This window comes from Marmota monax, unplaced genomic scaffold (genome assembly GCF_021218885.2).
Source record: "Marmota monax isolate L192 unplaced genomic scaffold, Marmota_monax_Labrador192_F-V1.1 WCK01_AAM20220418_F8-fsc00185, whole genome shotgun sequence".
NCBI lineage: Eukaryota > Metazoa > Chordata > Mammalia > Rodentia > Sciuridae > Marmota > Marmota monax.
In genome coordinates, this window is record NW_026693278.1 from 2,086,295 (window position 1) to 2,103,052 (window position 16,758).

The window sequence follows — 16,758 nt, forward strand, 5'->3', positions numbered from 1 at the left end:
GGCTGTGAGTGGGGATTCCAATCTAGGGCCATCTGCGTGTCCAGATCCCCTGGCCTCCTGCCTGCTCTTCCCCTTTTGCAGGTCCCCAGGGGGTAGACAGGATGCGACATGCTCACAGGGAGGTATTTGCAGAGGGTGACCTGAGCCCTCAGCCAGGCAAGGGTTATTAATAGCCAGGCCTGAGTGGCCTGCAGGGGAGGTGGCTCTGGAACCAGGGAGGGGGCGGGGCCGAGCGGGCGGAGGGGGAGGAGCAAGGGTCCGGAGAGGCTGAACGGGCAGGGCAGGCCCCTCCCCGCCCCCTGTCGCCGGTTCCCTCAGCAGATTCTCCGGGGCTGGTTCACCACCTTTGAATACCCTGGTGACAGGAGGCGCTTGCAAAACCCGCCTCCAGCCACCCCCACCCCCCCGCAGCAGCAAATAAATAGAGGGCTCGGAGCCCTGGAGAAGCCAGGAGAAGTTTCTAGGCGCCTGTCCCCGAGGTTTATTAAGCTTCTGGCTTCACTCTCGACCTCAGCAGCCCTGGCTGGGAGCCTGGACAGCTCGGCAGGACAGTGTCTGGCTCCCTGGTCTCTGAAACCGTGCAGAGAAAGGTCCTCGGAGATTCTGCCTCACGTGTTGGGGGGTCACCTTTAGTAGGGACCCCAGCCTGGTGAGCACGGCCACTCTTGGCCGTGGTTGGCTCTGCTGCTCCCTGACGGAGGATCCACTGGACTCCTGCCTCCCAAGGCTGAAGAATAAGCTCTGAAAGCCATCTCACCCGCTCCTTGGCCGTGCTGTGTGACCTAGGGTCGGTGGCTGCCTCTCTCTGAGCCTCCCTTTCCTCTCCGAGCTCAGCAGTCACCATGGCTGACGGTCAGATGCCTTTCTCCTGCCACTACCCAAGCCGCCTGCGCCGAGACCCCTTCCGGGACTCGCCCCTCTCCTCCCGCCTGCTGGACGATGGCTTTGGCATGGACCCCTTCCCAGACGACTTGACCGCTTCTTGGCCCGACTGGGCTCTGCCGCGCCTCTCCTCTGCCTGGCCGGGGACCCTGAGGTCGGGCATGGTGCCCCGAGGGCCCACGGCCGCGGCCAGGTTTGGGGTACCCGCCGAGGGCAGGGGCCCCCCACCCTTCCCCGGGGAGCCCTGGAAGGTTTGCGTCAATGTGCACAGCTTCAAGCCCGAGGAGTTGACGGTGAAGACCAAGGATGGGTACGTGGAGGTCTCAGGTGAGTGAGGGGACCAGCCCGGGAGGGGAGGGCTGGGCTGGCTAGGGGACAGTCAGTGACATCTTGACACAGGTGACTTCAGGGCTGGAGAATGCAGCCCCAGATGCTATCTGCATGGAAAAGCTCTCTCCCCGGGCCCAGGGGCAGACTGAACCTGACCTGGCCCCTGGGGCCTCTGGGTGCCACTCAATCTGAGCACAGGCAGGAGAACAGGGCAGGTCAGACACCACTTAACATAAAGAGCAGACTCAACAGAATAAAGAGGAACTGGAGTAAGATGCCCCAGCATGCCACACAGGGCCGAGAAGGACCATTTTAATGCCAAGTACAAAAATATTGATGCCCAGCCTGGGTTTCCAGGGAGTCACCTCCCCTGTCCCAGAGAAGGAAACTGGGTTCAGCAGGCCTCAGGGTGACGCTGGCTGGTGAGCCCCACGGAGCCGGGCGCAGGCTTAGCACCTGCTTCACCAGCAACATCTCCGACTGCACAAGGATCTGGGCTAGAAATATTCTTACCTTTCTTGCCCCCAAAGAACCCTCCCTCCAGCCCAGGGGCAGCAGGAGCCGGGTGTCCATCCCATTTTGCAGCTGAGGTGTCTGAGGCCCAGGCGGGCCCTGTTCAAGGTCGCGCCATGAGTCAGCAGTGGAGCCTGGGCCTGTCCCCGATGCTGGGCCCAGGGCTCTGGCTGGCACATCCCCAGCCTGGGAGTGGGGACCGGCTGGGGGCAGAGACAGGAGGAGCCGGTAAGGGCCCTGCCCCTGTTCATGCTCCATTAAAAAGAGCCAGTTCCTGGCAGAGGCCTCTCAGCCAAAAAATCAATACCGGGCAGGGACAAGCCCTGGCAGAGCTCAGGGGGAGATCCAGAGCTGCTCCAGGCAGAACTATAAGCACCGAGGCTGCGAGGCTGCGGAGGCCCAGGGTGTGGTGGGCCCCAGCCACGTGCTGCTGGTGGGGTGGGGGGATCAGCGGGGCTCCCTGGGCTGGCCTGGCCCTGGGGGAGACTGGCTGTGGCCCTGGATCCTGTGCAGGACGTGCAGATGACTTCACTTCTTTGCATCTCTCTCTCCTTATCTGGAAATCTGTGTTCAAACAGCTGAGGATTGCCGTGACGCTCCAGTGTGCCCCTACCTGGCGCCTGGAATGCAGGTAGCCCGGTGGCTGTGACGACATTGTGGTGGAACAATAGCGTGTGTGGTGCCTGGCAAGGTCCCAAGAAACAGGGAGGGATAGATGGCATTTGAGACCCGGATTCCAATCCCAGTTCATTGACGGGATGGATGGGGGCTGCAAAGTCCTCCCCACTCTGAGCCTCAGTTTCCCCAGCTGGGGACCGGGATCCTAGTTATCAGTGCCCCACGAGGCTCCAGGACGATTTCATGTCTGTGGAAAACACATGACGGTAGATGCGTGTCTACAAACTGGAGCTAATAATAGTGCTGTGCAGGGCCATTCTTCTCGCCCCTCCTGCTGGTTTTCATTACATTTCATTCTGGGAGCTTCTGTCCGTCCCCACACCTGGATGGGGCGTGGGAGAGGAGGAGCCCATGACTTAACTTTTTTGTAGGGTTTTTCCCTTAATCCTCCTTTGAAGGTGCTTTTCAGCCGGCGGGATCTGACAGTCCCAGGCCGAGACCCCAGCTAAGAACCAGACTCCTCTAGGGTCCTTAAGGGCATCTGGAGGGCTCAATTCCTCCATCTATAAAATGGGTCCACTGGAGCTTCAATAAGAAGCCAGTTCGATGTGCAATTAGTGACCTCAGCTAGATTAATCCCCTGAGAGCACAGGCCAGATCTTTCCTAAAGAGGTTTTAAAAGTAGGATTGATAATGAGGGGCTCAAAGTAAAAGCCAATTTCAGCCCTGCATGGTGAATCATGCCTGTAATCCCAGCCACTGGGGAGGCTGAGGCAGGAGGATTGCAAGTTGGAGGCCAGCCTCAACAAACTTAGACCCTGTCTAGAAATGCAATTTCAGAAAAGGGCTGAAATTTTCAGCTCAGGGGTAGAGCACTCTTGGCTTGAATCTCCAGCTGTACTGGGCCCTCTGCTAACAGCCCACCTGTGCTGGACTATAGGTTCCTCCCAGGGCTTTCCAAGAGTGTGGGTGACGGTGTTCACATCTCCCCACCTCCATTTTACAGATAAGGAGACCGAGGCCCAGAGAAACCAATTCACCTGCTTCTCTGTCAGTGTGTGAGACTCAGAGCCAGGGTTACGGCGGCCACATCTGCGGTCAGCCCTGCGGTCCTGACCCGACCCCACCTGTTTGCCTGTTTCTGAGTCTTTTTCTCATCACTTCCAGGACCCCCAGGGTCCCAGCTTTACTGTTGGTCTCATAAAGACAGGGACTAAGTATTTGCATCAGGGTGTCCATAGCCATCTGAGAAAGGGACGTGGGGGAGCTCAGAGTCTTGAGGAACCCAGGCCGCGGACAGGGCTGTGCGCTGCAGGACTTATCAGAGGCTTTATTAACAGAGTTGGAATCTCGGAGAGGCAGCGGCCTCTTGCCTGACCGTGTTTGGATGTCTTGTTCCAGGGCAGCGCTCGGTCAATGTTGGACGAGATCATTTCTATCATGTCTCGCTGCCCTCCCCCCATCCTACGGCCACCAGCCAAGAAATGTTCCCTTCATGGGCCACTGAGCCAGGCGCTGGCTGAGGAAGGAGCCGGGCAGCCCTAGGCCCTTACTGCGCGCCCTGTCTTAATCCCGGGGCTCGGCCACCCTGGACACGGCACCTCCTTTCTTGAGCAGAGCCGGTCACGGTCCCCCAAGGGCTGTGCCTGCTCCCGGCACCGACATCTCTGCACCGTCATCCTCACTTTATCTGCTTACAAAAGCACATGTAGACCTTGTAGATTGGAGTATGCTAATGATATGCAAATGAAGCTTCATACCCATCCCCCTTTGACTTGACTCTCCCCCTCCTGGGGCTCCCCTTCTGCTCTCAGGCACCCCCTCCTGGAAATTTCCAGAGCATAGACAGACACCTTCAGCCTCAGAGGAGCAGACCTTTACCCAAACATCAAAGCCACACGCTCACCTCCACACCCATTTTATAACTTACAAAATGACTCTGACTCACTGTCACTGTTCCTCATCCTAACCCAGCCAGGTAGCAGGTGTCACTCCCATTTCAGAGAATAAACGGAGGCTCAGAGAAGGGTAGAGATGTGCTAAGAAACAGGACAGGAATTCCCATCCGAACCCCAATTCACATCTCAAACCTATTTGCCTGTTTCTGAGAGTCTTCCTTCCATCCCTTTCAGGCTGTGTGACCTTGGGCAGATCAGTTACCCTCTCTGAACTTCAGATTTCCCATTCCACAAAATGGTAGTAATAAAAGCACCTGATTTCTAATCTTGTTGCAAAAGTTAAAGGAATCGACGTAGGTAAGGGGCTTACAGCAGTGACCGACACTAATACCATTCAGTTGCTTTGACTTAGATGGGATTAGGTTCCCATCAACCCATCATACATCGAACATAGCAGGTCCAGACTGCATTGAATATACCTGATCTGCTGAACACGGTCACTGAGCCAAGCCCACCTTAAACCTGCCTGGAACATTACAAGTTGGTAAAATCATCCGAACACAAAGCCCCTTTATAATAAGTCAGTGAATCACTCTTAGAATTTGCTGAGTGTCCACTTGCAAACCCTGAACCAGGTCAAGGTTGAAAAATAGCAAATGGAATGATTTTGAGTCAAGGAAGGCCCCGTTAAGCTCGCCATCATCATCAGCACCACCACCTCCGCCACCATCATCCTCTCCTCATTCTCTGGGCCCAGCAGAGACGGGGGGTCCCAGGGTGCAAAAGGGCTGAGTCAGAGGCACTGGCCGGTCCCCAGGGGAAGCAGCTCTGGAGGCCCAGGCTTTGGGGAGAGGACCAGAGAACAGACAGTATTCTTCTGGCCCCGCGCCCATGCTAGAGCCAGGCGGTTGGTTGTTACAGTGTTGGCAACAGAGAGTAAACTCTTGGAGTGATGGTACATTCCCTGCGTAGCCGGTTCTGCTGGCCAGATCCTTGGTTCAGAAACGAATCCCTGTAAAAGCACCACTTCTTCCTCACGGTGGGAGAGCAAGTGGGTGCAGGGCTTCCTGAGGGCAAAGTAGCCATAGGGAACAAGCCTTAGACATTCTAAAACATGAGCCAGGTGCGATGGTGCAACTTCAGGGGCTCGGGAGGCTGAGGCAGGAGGATCGCAGGTTCAAAGCCAGCCCCAGCAACTCAGGGAGGCCCTAAGCAACTCAGCGAGGCCCTGTTTCTAAACAAGATATTAAAAAGGGCCGGGAAGGTGGCTCAGTGGTTAAGCACCCCTGGGTTTAATCTCCAGTACCCAAAAAAGAAAGAAAGAAAGTCTAAAGCATAGAGAATCTCTCCTAAGGAAGCCACAGGACCCAGGACGAGGATCTAGCTTCAGTTTTGAGTGTAACCGGGGTTTGTTCCAATATCAGGAACCTTCTCAGTGTCCAAAAGTGGGGAACTAAGTGAGCTGTCCTGTATCTCTGCAGTGGGACGCTGTACACCACTAAAAGGCACGTCGTCCAAGAATATTGGGTACTATGGAAAAAAACAATTAGAGCATGTTAGCCAGACAGAAAAAACAGGCTGCAAGCATAACGCACAGAGCGATCCCCATTTAATAAAATATATGGCTCCTGTCTCTACCAAATAACATTTGTGCCTCTCTAAGCAACATAAAGAAACATCTGGAACCTATAAAGATGGAACTATGGGTGGTCTTGATTTTTTTTCCTTTTTTAACCTTTTATAACATGGATATGCATTATGTATGTAATCAGAAAAGGGTCCCTAAATGAATAATTAATGATAAAAAGGGAAAGTGATCACCTATAAATTGTCAGTTTAAAAAAAAATCCGGACAGCAAAAGAGGACAGCATATCCTATAAGATTATAATAGTCTGGATTCCAGAGCCCTGGGCTGGCCCCCTGGGGAAGTGAGGTTCTGGATTGTGGTCCCGCAGAAAGCGCCCCTGTGCACCTGTTCATCTAAAAAGAAACCCGATCCCTGCACTCAAAAGAAGGAGGAAGAGGAGGGGCCCGGAGGATCCGAATTTGCTACACAAAATTGCAAGAGAAAAGCCACTTTGGGTCCCAGACTCCTTCTGGTTTTATTTTTATTCCTCCCTATGGGAGGTGGGGCTGGTGAAAATGTCACCTCCGTGGCTCCATGGCCTCCCTAAGGAGAGGCTGGAAGTGTTCCGCAGATCAATGCATTGTTCTAGAATGTTCTCTCACTACTAGGTACAGATAATGTGGCTCTAAAAGGGCTAATCGGGAACTGGAAGAGGCAGAAATCAGAGGGCAGAAGGGCATCAGGCTGCAGATTCAGAGACAGCTGATTCAAAGCCCAGAGCGGCCAGGGACCTGCTGGGTGCCCGCCCCCCCCCCCCCCCCCCGGGGCCTGACCGGGGCCTCTGTGTGCACCTGGACCACAGGGGAGCAGGCAGCCCCACCTCAGAGCCTGGAAGGGGCTAAAGCAAGCTGGATAGAAAGGGTCCCTCCGCAGGTGGCTGCCCTTCCCTGTCCCCCCAGCCTGGGCTGTGAGCCCTGGGGTCCCGCTGCCTGGCCAGCGGGCAGGAGTCAGGGGAGAGAAATGGACGATCTGGTGCACCAGGGCCCGGTTTCTGCCATTTCCTAAGACTAGCAGATGTCCCCAACCAGAGTCAAGCCCCTCTCCCTGCAGGACCCTGCTGCATCCTCACGGCCGCCTGAGAGGTGGACCTGAGCGCACAGAGACCCTGGACCACCCCTCAGCCACACAGCCAGACAGGACTGGAGCCCTGTGGGGTGCCCTCCCAGGGACCCAGGTGGCAACATGTGACATTCCTCTTTCTTGCAGGCAAACACGAGGAGAAGCAGCAGGAAGGAGGCATCGTCTCCAAGAACTTCACCAAGAAGATTCAGTGAGTGACCTGGGGACGGGTCAGGGGTGGGGGGCTCCAGATGGGGAGGGCCGGGGCGCCGGGACCCAGGTCTGGGCTCTCTGTCCCTCACCTAGCTCTTGCAAGGCCTCCCCGCCTTGGAGCAAGGAATGGAACTGTCACAGCTAGAGGGAGAGGAAACTGTGGCAGAGCTGCAGGAGGGTCCCAGAGGGGGAGGGGTGACCTCTCTCTGGTCAGCAGGGCCCTGCTCTGGGCCTTTCCCCAGCCCTGGCCAGCTGCATTTAGGAGAAAACACACCACCGTCCTTGTATTGGGGGGAAACGGGAGTCCCCACAAGCGAAAGGGTCTGGCCCAGGTCTACTGTGAGAACTCAGCATGACCCTCCCTAAACAGATTGCTGACCTCTGGCCTCCGTGACCAAGGAAACCTGGCTCCTGCTCTGTCAGGGGTGATCCCAGTCTTGGGAAGTGACCAGCTGAGGCTGCTGGCCCCCAGGGGGTCCTCGTAGTGGCCGTTGGTTATGACAGTTCTTGTCAGTGTCTCTCCAGAGACTCAAGACGAGAGAGCTCCAGGGGCATCCCAAGCAGGGCCACGCTGGGGAGGGGACGGCCCAGGAGAGAAGTCGGGGAAATTATCCTCTTTAAAGATGGCCATTCCCCGGGCTCTGAAGCCTGGGGTAAAGCTTGCTGGGAATTCCCTGACCAGATTCCAATGGCTGAAGTGGCTGGAGGCCGGGCTGCTCTTCAGCGGGTGGTGGACAGAGTGTTAAGACTGTTCAAATGTAAAGCTGGGGCCCGGGAGTGCACCCCTGTCATCCCAGCAGCCCGGGAGGCTGAGGCAGGAGGATGGTGAGCTCAAAGCCAGCCTCAGCAACAGCGAGGCCCTCAGCAACTCAGGGAGACCCTGTCTCTAAATAAGATACCAAACAGGGCTGGGGATGGGGCTCAGGGGTCGAGTGCCCCTCAGTTCAATCCTGGTATCAAAAGGAAAAAGATGTTAAGCTATTGGCTAGCCTGCGGATACAACCTCTAGCCAGGGTTGGGGACCGGGCTGGGTCCGTGGGAATGAGCTCTAAGCCAAGACTCCACGGGGCTGGGATACAGGAGAGCTGCTGGGGCTCCTGGGACCTCCTGGCCCTGCTCAGATTGCCGACTTCAAGGAGTGGGGCCGGAGATGGGGACAGCCTCGGGCCAATCTCAGGAGACCTCATGGCTTCTTCCTGGGAAAGCCACAGTCGTTAGAGGTCAGGGGAGTTTCTTCTTCAGCCCGACTGGGGTCCTTGGGGGTTTCCACCCAGGCAGGAAATGCATCCCAAAGGCGGCATTTGGATGGCAGAGGGGACAGAGGGATGGGCCTATCTGGAGGGGGGCAGGGTGGGACCGCAGCTGGGCGCTTTTCTTCCCCCGACTTGGGTGACAGAGCAAACCGGCATCGGTGGGCGCAGAACCGCGTCCGCAGGATGATCAGAGTCCTAGCTTTCCCACCATCGGGGCTCAACCCCGGGTCACCTGGGGAGACACCTTGGGCACGTCTAAGCCTGTCTCCAGGCCTGGGATTCCCCGTGCATAATGACACAGCACAGTCCCCGGTGACCAAGACGATCCCGTGAGGGTTAGTGTTCCAGGGCTGGATGACACTGCAGTTGGTGTCGCGATGCTGATGCGCCTCCCCAGGACATGGATGCATACCACTGTCACCCCCTTTCCCCTCCCAGGACATAGGCTTAGAGAGGCCAGAGGACCAGCCCCAACTCTGACGGCCAGGAAGAGTCCGAGTTCCAGTGCCCCGTCCACCTGCAAAGCCCTGGCTCTGCCACCTGGTGCCAGGCGCCTGTCCATCCCCACAGCCACAGGGAGCCCCAGGTGTTTGGCCTCCTTTGCTTCAAGAGCTTGGCTCGGCAACTGCCCCTGGCTCCTCTTCCTCGCCCACCACCGTCCTGGGAAGCGCTCTTGCTGATCTCCATGGTCTCAAGTTGGCAGGGCGTCCCCGGGGTGGATGTGGCTCAGGGTCACAGCTCCCTGGCCCTTCTGTGACGGGTCCTTCCCATGATCACGAACAGGCTCGGCTCATACCTTGGTTCTTGAGGATCATCAAGACCCCTGCGGTTAAAACAGGCAGAGCCTCTGGGGACTGACTTCCCCCCACGGTCCTTTCTTCACAAGTCTGGTGCCCAGGGAGGTGGTAGAGGATCGGGGTTGGCTACTCTGAGTTTGGAGCCCAGGGTTCCAATTCGTATTCCCATCTGCCGAGTCCCAGCTGTGTGACCTTGGGGGAGTTTGTTCACCTCTCTGAATCTCAACTGTAAATTGGGGATAGTAGTAAAATCCACCTGTTTGGATTATTGTTATTGTTAACAACTCAACGAGATAATTTTAGATACCTGGCACATAAAAAGGGTGCTCAGAAGGTCATAGCTTTCGTTATTTTTATTAATAATGCCATCTCAATGAAGCCACCAACATGACCGTGCAGTTTCAACTTTGTTGAGGAAACCGTGTCCCAGAGAGCCTCGTTCATTCCCAAATAACCCCAAATTTATTTATTTATTTATTTTAAATCTTATTAGCATTGGAACCAGGTCTGGGCTCATAAATCCCATCTTTGATGCTCTCTCACTCCCCTTGAGAGAGCTGGTACATGGCTTGCCACTTGGTTTCCCGAAGCCTCCACTTAGTGATCTGTGAAATGGGCACGTTAGTTCTTACCTATTCCCCATACCCGTCTCTCATGAAGCTCCAACCAGGTGACGCCTACAGCTGAGTTTGGGGAACAAAACAATTGTGACCTGCTGAGACCTGTTGAATCCCATCCTGAGTATGTTGCCATCGGAAAGCCATCCATGTGGCCAGCCTGACCCCTTGACCTACCTACGCGACGGTCCCACCCATGATCCCACCGCTAATGCATTTTGCCATCAAGTACTCCCCACCAGGCACACGGCAAATGGAGACACGTCAGCTCCTATAACCCCTGACTTGACCTCCATGAGGAGCACTAGCCCTGGTCATTTTTCCCAGCAACTGGTCCACGGTGACCTCAAGCTAGGACTGATGCGGGGTCCGGGGCTCCCTTTTGAGTTAAGAGCTACTGCTGGGGCCGGGTGTCACCGGCAGTCCGACTCTGAGCCGCTCTGTGAGATACTCTGCCCACCTGACTGTATTAAACTCATTCCTCCTCGGCTCTTTGTAGAAGAGGATCCAAACTCACCTACCAAGGGCAATGGGGGGCCTTCCAAGGTCAGGCAGGGAGACTAGATCTGGGGTTCAGAGCCGGCATGGTGCCCCCCCCAGCCTAAGGTCACCTTCTTTCAGATGAACACCAATGTCTAAGTCACAGGAAAAATGACAGGTGGCTCGACTCTGTGCTTCTCCTAGGCTTCCTGCGGAGGTGGATCCTGTGACCGTGTTTGCCTCGCTGTCCCCAGAGGGTCTGCTGATCATCGAGGCTCCCCAGGTGCCCCCTTACTCACCATTTGGAGAGAGCAGCTTCAGCCATGAGCTCCCTCAGGACAGCCCCGAAGTCACCTGCACCTGAGACCCCAGCCTCGGCCCACCCTTTGTTCCCTCCCCAGCCCCAGGGCTTCTCCGATTCCAGGGTACAGGACTTTAGCTGAACTCAGATTTAGTGCGACTCCAAGGCTGAGGGGGGATGGGGATGGGGATGGGGATGGGGAGAAGGACCACAGAGTCCCTGGATGGTGTAGTACTAGGTTCCTCCACAGGGCGGCGCCGTGGGCAGACCCATGCTTGGTTGCCTGAGGCCAAAGAGTCCTGGGAGGTTTTTTTCTTTTGTGACTTTTTTTTTTTTTTAATCTATCTCCATGTAAACACTGTACATTCTCTAATTGCAAAATGAATAAATGGGGACTTGACATTTCACCTTGCATCTGACCTTGCAGCTAGTGCGAGGGTTGCCTTTCTCCGGGGACCTCCCCATTACCCAGATTGTGCCTGCCTTGGGGTTTGGTGGGTGGAGCCCGCGGGCTGGCGCCAGTGTGTTTCTTCACCCCCCTGGTCTGCAAAGGGGGATCCTCAGGTTTAGATCCCCGCCCACCCGGGAAAACAAACAGTGCCTTCTGCCCTCAGCCCAGACCTTTACAGCATGCTCCCAAGGTCCCCAAACGGACACTCCAAGGACTCTGGGACTCCCTCAGTGAATTTTTCTGGCTAAGGTACACCCTTCTTGTGTCTCCTATGTCCAAGTTGGGATTTTTACAGAGGGGACTGTCTCCAGACCGCTCTGCCAAGAATAGGCAAAAAGCCAGGCAGTTGTGGGGTCCTATCTGTAGGGCGATGTGTGTGTGTCCTTGTTTGACTTGTGCTGCTGTTTAGGGGGGAAATAACAGTGAAAAAGTGAATAACAACAATAAAGGAGCTGATATTCTTAGCCTTCTGTGTTTCTTTTGGTGAGAAGCAAAATGCCGGATCACTTAGACGCTATTAGTTAGGAGTGCTGTGACTTTAGGTAACCATGCCCAGCTAATAGTGGCCTAAAGGACATAAAAAGCTATTTAACTTCACAAGAAGTTTAGGGGTCAGTGGTCTCAGCATTGTTTCTTCAGCTGTTGTGCCACCAAGAACCTGGAGTGCTTCTGTTTTTTTTCCCTCTACCATCTCTGACAAGTTACAGTCTATCCTCATGGTTGCAAGGTGGCTGCAAAAGCTCCAAGCATCTCATCCTCCTATGACAGTGTCTGGGAAGAGAAAGCAGAGGTAAAAAGTTCTTCTCATCTGACTTTTTTGTTTTATCAGTGAGCAAAGTATGTCTCAGAAGCTTCCAGTAGATATCTTCTTTTATCTCATTGGCCCAAACTGGGTTACCTGTCTATCCTGACACCCATCCCTGTACAAAGGAAATGGGCAGCCATGATGGGCCAGAACATGAACCAAATGCGGTTCTGTTGGGAAGCAGCACAGCAGCTGTGAGGGCAATCAGTGGTGCAATGGCTGCCACAGACTCAGATGCTGCCAGGAGCACAGAACCCTGAACCGAGAGGGTGGTAGGGAGCCGGGCTGCTGAAGTGGAGTGTGGTGCGGGCTGCATCCTGTTCTTCCTGTTGTCCCCTCTCCCCTGCTCCCAGCCCCCCATGCCCCCTCCACCGCATGTCCTTTCATTGTGACCACAAAACGGCTGCCATCCCTGCAGCCTCGCATCCTCCCACATCCCAGTCCTGAGAGAGCAGAGCCCGGCTTTCCCCAGACCCTCTAGCATCTTCCTAAGACTCATTCTTATTGGACCAGCTCGGATCACATGACCAGTCCTGATCCAACTAGTTCAAGAAACCAGCGTTTTGATTGGCCAGGTCTGGGTCACATGCTCCATCGCTGGAGCCAGTCCCATTGCATCCCCAGGGAGATGCTCATTTTGCAATGAGGGAGTGGAGGCCGAGGAGGAGGTGGGTGGGGTGAGTCACGTGGTGACTTGGACCCACGTGTTTGCTTGGGGAAGAGTCCAGAAAGAGTGTAGGACCGCTTCTCCAGGGCCCCCAGACCTCCCTAAGGTCCCTGAGATGGTCGGATCAGGTCCCCTGCTCGATCCTGTGCAGTAGGCAGTCCCTGGCCACCAGGCACCCAGTCTAGTGAGGGAGGCAGGAGAGAAGGAACCTCAGGGGACCCTGAGCATGCGCTGGACGCCCTCTAGAGGGCCCTGTGACCGTCAGTGCCTCTAATCACCCTGCCGGCCTAGGTGGAAGGTCCGGCTCTATGACCCCTTTGCAGAGAAGGAAATTGGGGCATGAAAGTGGCCAGTGCCCCGCTTCCAGTCACACACCCGGTGGACAGCAGGCCCAGGCAGCCCCGCTGCAGGCCTTTGGCTGCCCCTCTGCCTGCCTTTCTCCCAACAAGGCAACATGGAAAGTGCCTTGACTGAGTCCGCCATATAGCAAGTCGGGCCTTGGCAGAGGGTGGGACTCAGGGATGGCTTGCTCCAGGAGGAGGTACAGCAGGCTTGAGGGTCGGACACGGAAGGCGGGAGAGAATACATGAGCCGAGGAGAACGGCATGCTCCTTTGAAAATGCTCCTTGTTGTTCACAAGACAGAGTCCAGACTGCTTGGCGAGACCCGCGAGGCTGCTGGATCTGTCCCTGGACTATCTCAGTAACTGCAGCCCGGAATCCCCCCCGGCCCTCGCACCCGCCTGGCTTCTCTCTTCCTCTGACCTCCCAGGCCCTTTCTCGCCAGCAGAACGTTGCCCACCCTGCTTCTGTCCCTTCCAAGGGTCACTGGTCCTCCCTCTTTATTGGCTCCTTCTCCAAGGTCTCATGTGGGCCTCCCTCTTGCTCACCCAACACAGAGAGATTATTGTAACCATCTGGGTGTTTAGTAGCAAAGCAAATACTAATAACAAAACCCCAAATGGATCCAGTCTATTCTGCTTTCAAGGAAGGGGGAGGAGGAATTATTCCAGTTTAGGGGGACCCCCCCTCCATTCCCGATTTGCTCAACACATACTTCCTAGACCACCTGCTCTGGGCAAGACACAGAACTAGGCACCGGGTCCCACTTCTTCCCCCTTGGGGAGGCAGGAAAGAGGATGGGGAAAGCAAGGTTGTTATTTCCAAGTTCACCCCTCCTGGCCCCCGAGGGGTTCGACCCCAAGTGGGCAGAGTGGAGACCCATCCACGGAGGATCTGGGCACCTGCCCAAGGACACAAGCAAGTTGGCTAAGGCCTGGGGCCATCGACAAGGACGGCAGCAGCTAGACTGTAGCCAGGGGGGTGGGTGAGGAACAGCAGGAGGGTGGACCTGGAAGCTAAAGTCACCCTGCCGCACTATTCCATTTTAAATTCTTTGCATTATGAGACTCACGTAGCAGTCCAACCTTTAGGGTGCCATCTGCACCTGGGGGTGCTTTGTGGGCGTGGTCTTGGGGCAGGGGGTGGACCGCGTTTGAGGTCACCCACAGCAAAGTACAGAGAGGCTCCTTCATGGCAGGATGGGGAAGGGAGAAGGGACCCTGAGAATGGAGCTTCGGAGACCGCGCCGATGTTTGGAGGAGGACACTCCATAGAAGGTTTGCTACATTTTTATTTCAATATCTCAGGAGGGCCTGGCTTTCCCAGAGAGCCAGCTACTCCCCAGATTTGACTACACGTCTCAGGAAAGCAGAGGCCACATGTGGGCACTTCTCCACTGAGTTCTTAACTCCTGACACTTTGTCGCATGGAAGCATTTCACACTCGCCAGATGCACAAATGAATGAATCAAACAAACAAAATCCAAACTCCTTTCTACCACCTTGGAAGTCCTGCATGATCTGTCACTTCCTGTCACCTCTCCAACTTCATCCCCCACAGCTCCCTATCTTATTCCCTACACACAGGTCTCCTTCCTGTCCCTCAAACTCTGTTCTCCTTCTCACCCCAGGACCTTTGCATATTCCTTCTCTTCGGCTGCAAATACTGCCCTGCCCTATAGTATAGTACTGTGAGAGGCTTCACGGTAGCCTGCAGTGCACACTGCTAAAAAACAGGAATTTTCTTTTCCCATCTCGTCCAGTGCTGTGTTTTATGCCAAGTGCAGAGTCGGCACACTGGAGACCATATATATTTATGGAATGAAGGGCTGAAGGGTGAGTTTAGGTCACCTCGGAAAATCAGGCTCCCAGCAAAAATCTCAAACTCCTAAAATTGCTTCATTTCGGTTCTGGGAACTTGTAGGCCAAGGACAAAAGATCTGACATCAAGATAGATGATAAGCCCCTTCTCCAGAGACCCTCCCGACCAAGTGGCGGAGGAATATTGTTCCAAAACCCTCATTTCCACGAAGCTGGGTCTGGAGTGCCCAGAACTGACTTCCACCGGAGCGTCGGGGGGAGTTTTAGCCCCACAGCACCCCCACCCCCGCCCCAGCTCCCTGCAGCCAGCCAGCTGCCAAGGGTGATGTATGGAGATGACTTGATTTGACCTTGAAGGGAAGAAACAAATTAATGTGTCTAGAAATAAATTCCAGGAATCAGTGACTGGCTCCTCTCCACCCTCCCTCCCGTACCTCATGAGTTGTGCATTATAATGTGAAAATCAATAGCGTCTCCTAAATGAGCCCACACCTGGAGCCGGCCAAGGGGTGGGGCTGCCCGGAGTCCCCTCCCCCCCCCCCACATCCGGGGCCCTGCAGTTGGCTGGAGGTGTGGGACCCTGCAGGTCGGCCAAGGCCTGCAGTAAGGTCAACCCCACCGGTCCCCAGCTCCACAGCTGCACGGGTGTGAGCAGATGTGGGTTCCTGGTGGCTCTAGAGGGAGAGGGGAAGGGCCACCATGTGGAACCGCAGTGCCTTATGCTTCTCCCAAAATGACTTCAGTGTGCAGGGGCTGGAGAGACTCCAAACCCGGCCCTTAATTTAGGAATTCAATATAGGTCCCCTGGGTACTTGTGCTTAACGCCAGATCCAACGCCGGGCGCTCAGCGACACAGATGCCAGGTGTCCAAACATATCAGTGTCTGGTGTCTTAATGCACCACTTGGTAAATTCCACTGCCCGGTCTCTGAGGGTCCCCTGCGGTGTCCTAACTTGTAGGAAGCATATCTCCTATTCTGGGGCCTTCTCCATCTGCGGCCTCCAGAGAGACTGCCCCGCCCAGAGCCAGCCAGTTCCTGCGGGTGTAGGGGACTCGGGGAGAGTGGGTTTCACAGGCGGAGCCAACCCTGCGCACCCACGGTCACCTCCTTCACTGTGCCCTTGCACTCTGGGCCACTCTCCACCTGTCCTGGTGTCCCCAGGGCCAGAGACCCGACAGCTAGGGACAGCCCTGGGCCCCCAGCCTGCTGCGGTTATTCAGCCAGTCACTCCAGACACAGGCTCTGGCCCATGTCCCCACACCTCCCTCTGCCTCCTGAGGACCCCCGGGCTTCCCTGTGTGACCCCCTCTTCTTGGGATCTGTGAGTTCAACCAACCGTCTTAACAATGGCATCTGTCTCCTGTTGGCCTCCCCGTATCTAAATAATAATAAAATACACTTCACACACTTTCCAACCCAGCCGCGGCTTCACCACCAAACCCCTCTTAAGAATCAGCACGAGAACTTAGAAGCTGTGGCCAGTATTTTTTTTTTTTTTTTGCTTTTTTATTTTTTTGTTGTTGTTGTTGTCCACATTTTTTTTTATTGGTGCTTTATAGTCACCTGTAGTGACGGGATGCTGTTATAGCTCTTGGTCCATGCACACAACATGGCAATATAATCTGGCCCATGTCACTCCCTAGCACTGTCCCCACACCGCTGGTCCTTGTCCTTTGCGGATCTCTCTTTGATTTCTAGGAGGTCCACCCCCTACATACCTTCCTTTTCCTTTGTCCCCTCTAGTTTTGAGTGGCATTTTGAATGATCAGCGTCCTACCAGTTGTTCAAGATCTTGAATCTCTATCCCTCTCTCTTTCTTTCTCTCTCTCTCTCTCTCTCACACACACACACACACACACCCCTACTATGGATCAGCCAGGGCACTGGGCCTGGGGAAGAGAGATTTCTCTGTCCTTGTAGGTTTCGATCCTCCTGAGTATATTTGGGGGTTCCCAGGCAATAAAGAACATAAGTAGGGTCCAGGGGGGACCAGGCGTGGCCAGAGGTCCTGGGGGCAGCGGGCTGTTTGGAATCTGAGCTCTGATCCCAGCTCTGCTGCTGGCCGTGTGTGACCCTCTTGTCCC

The 16,758-nt window shown here is 55.3% G+C and overlaps 1 protein-coding gene across 1 annotated transcript; it reads left to right on the forward strand.

Moving 5' to 3' along the window:
- Positions 1-427: 427 nt before the first annotated feature.
- Positions 428-11,504, forward strand: Hspb8 (heat shock protein family B (small) member 8). The gene is made up of 3 exons (XM_046456486.2): positions 428-1,209; positions 7,076-7,139; positions 10,493-11,504. Exons 1-3 carry the CDS (start codon positions 843-845, stop codon positions 10,650-10,652), a joined length of 591 nt encoding a protein of 196 aa, XP_046312442.1. The 5' UTR covers positions 428-842; the 3' UTR covers positions 10,653-11,504.
- The last annotated feature ends 5,254 nt before the right edge of the window (positions 11,505-16,758 follow it).

Coding starts and splice junctions, on each gene's coding strand:
- Hspb8 (XM_046456486.2), top strand. CDS start 843: ATGGCTGACGGTCAGATGCCTTTCTCCTGCCACTACCCAAGCCGCCTG. Junction 1,210..7,075: donor TGGGTACGTGGAGGTCTCAG/GTGAGTGAGGGG, acceptor TCTTTCTTGCAG/GCAAACACGAGGAGAAGCAG. Junction 7,140..10,492: donor AACTTCACCAAGAAGATTCA/GTGAGTGACCTG, acceptor TGCTTCTCCTAG/GCTTCCTGCGGAGGTGGATC.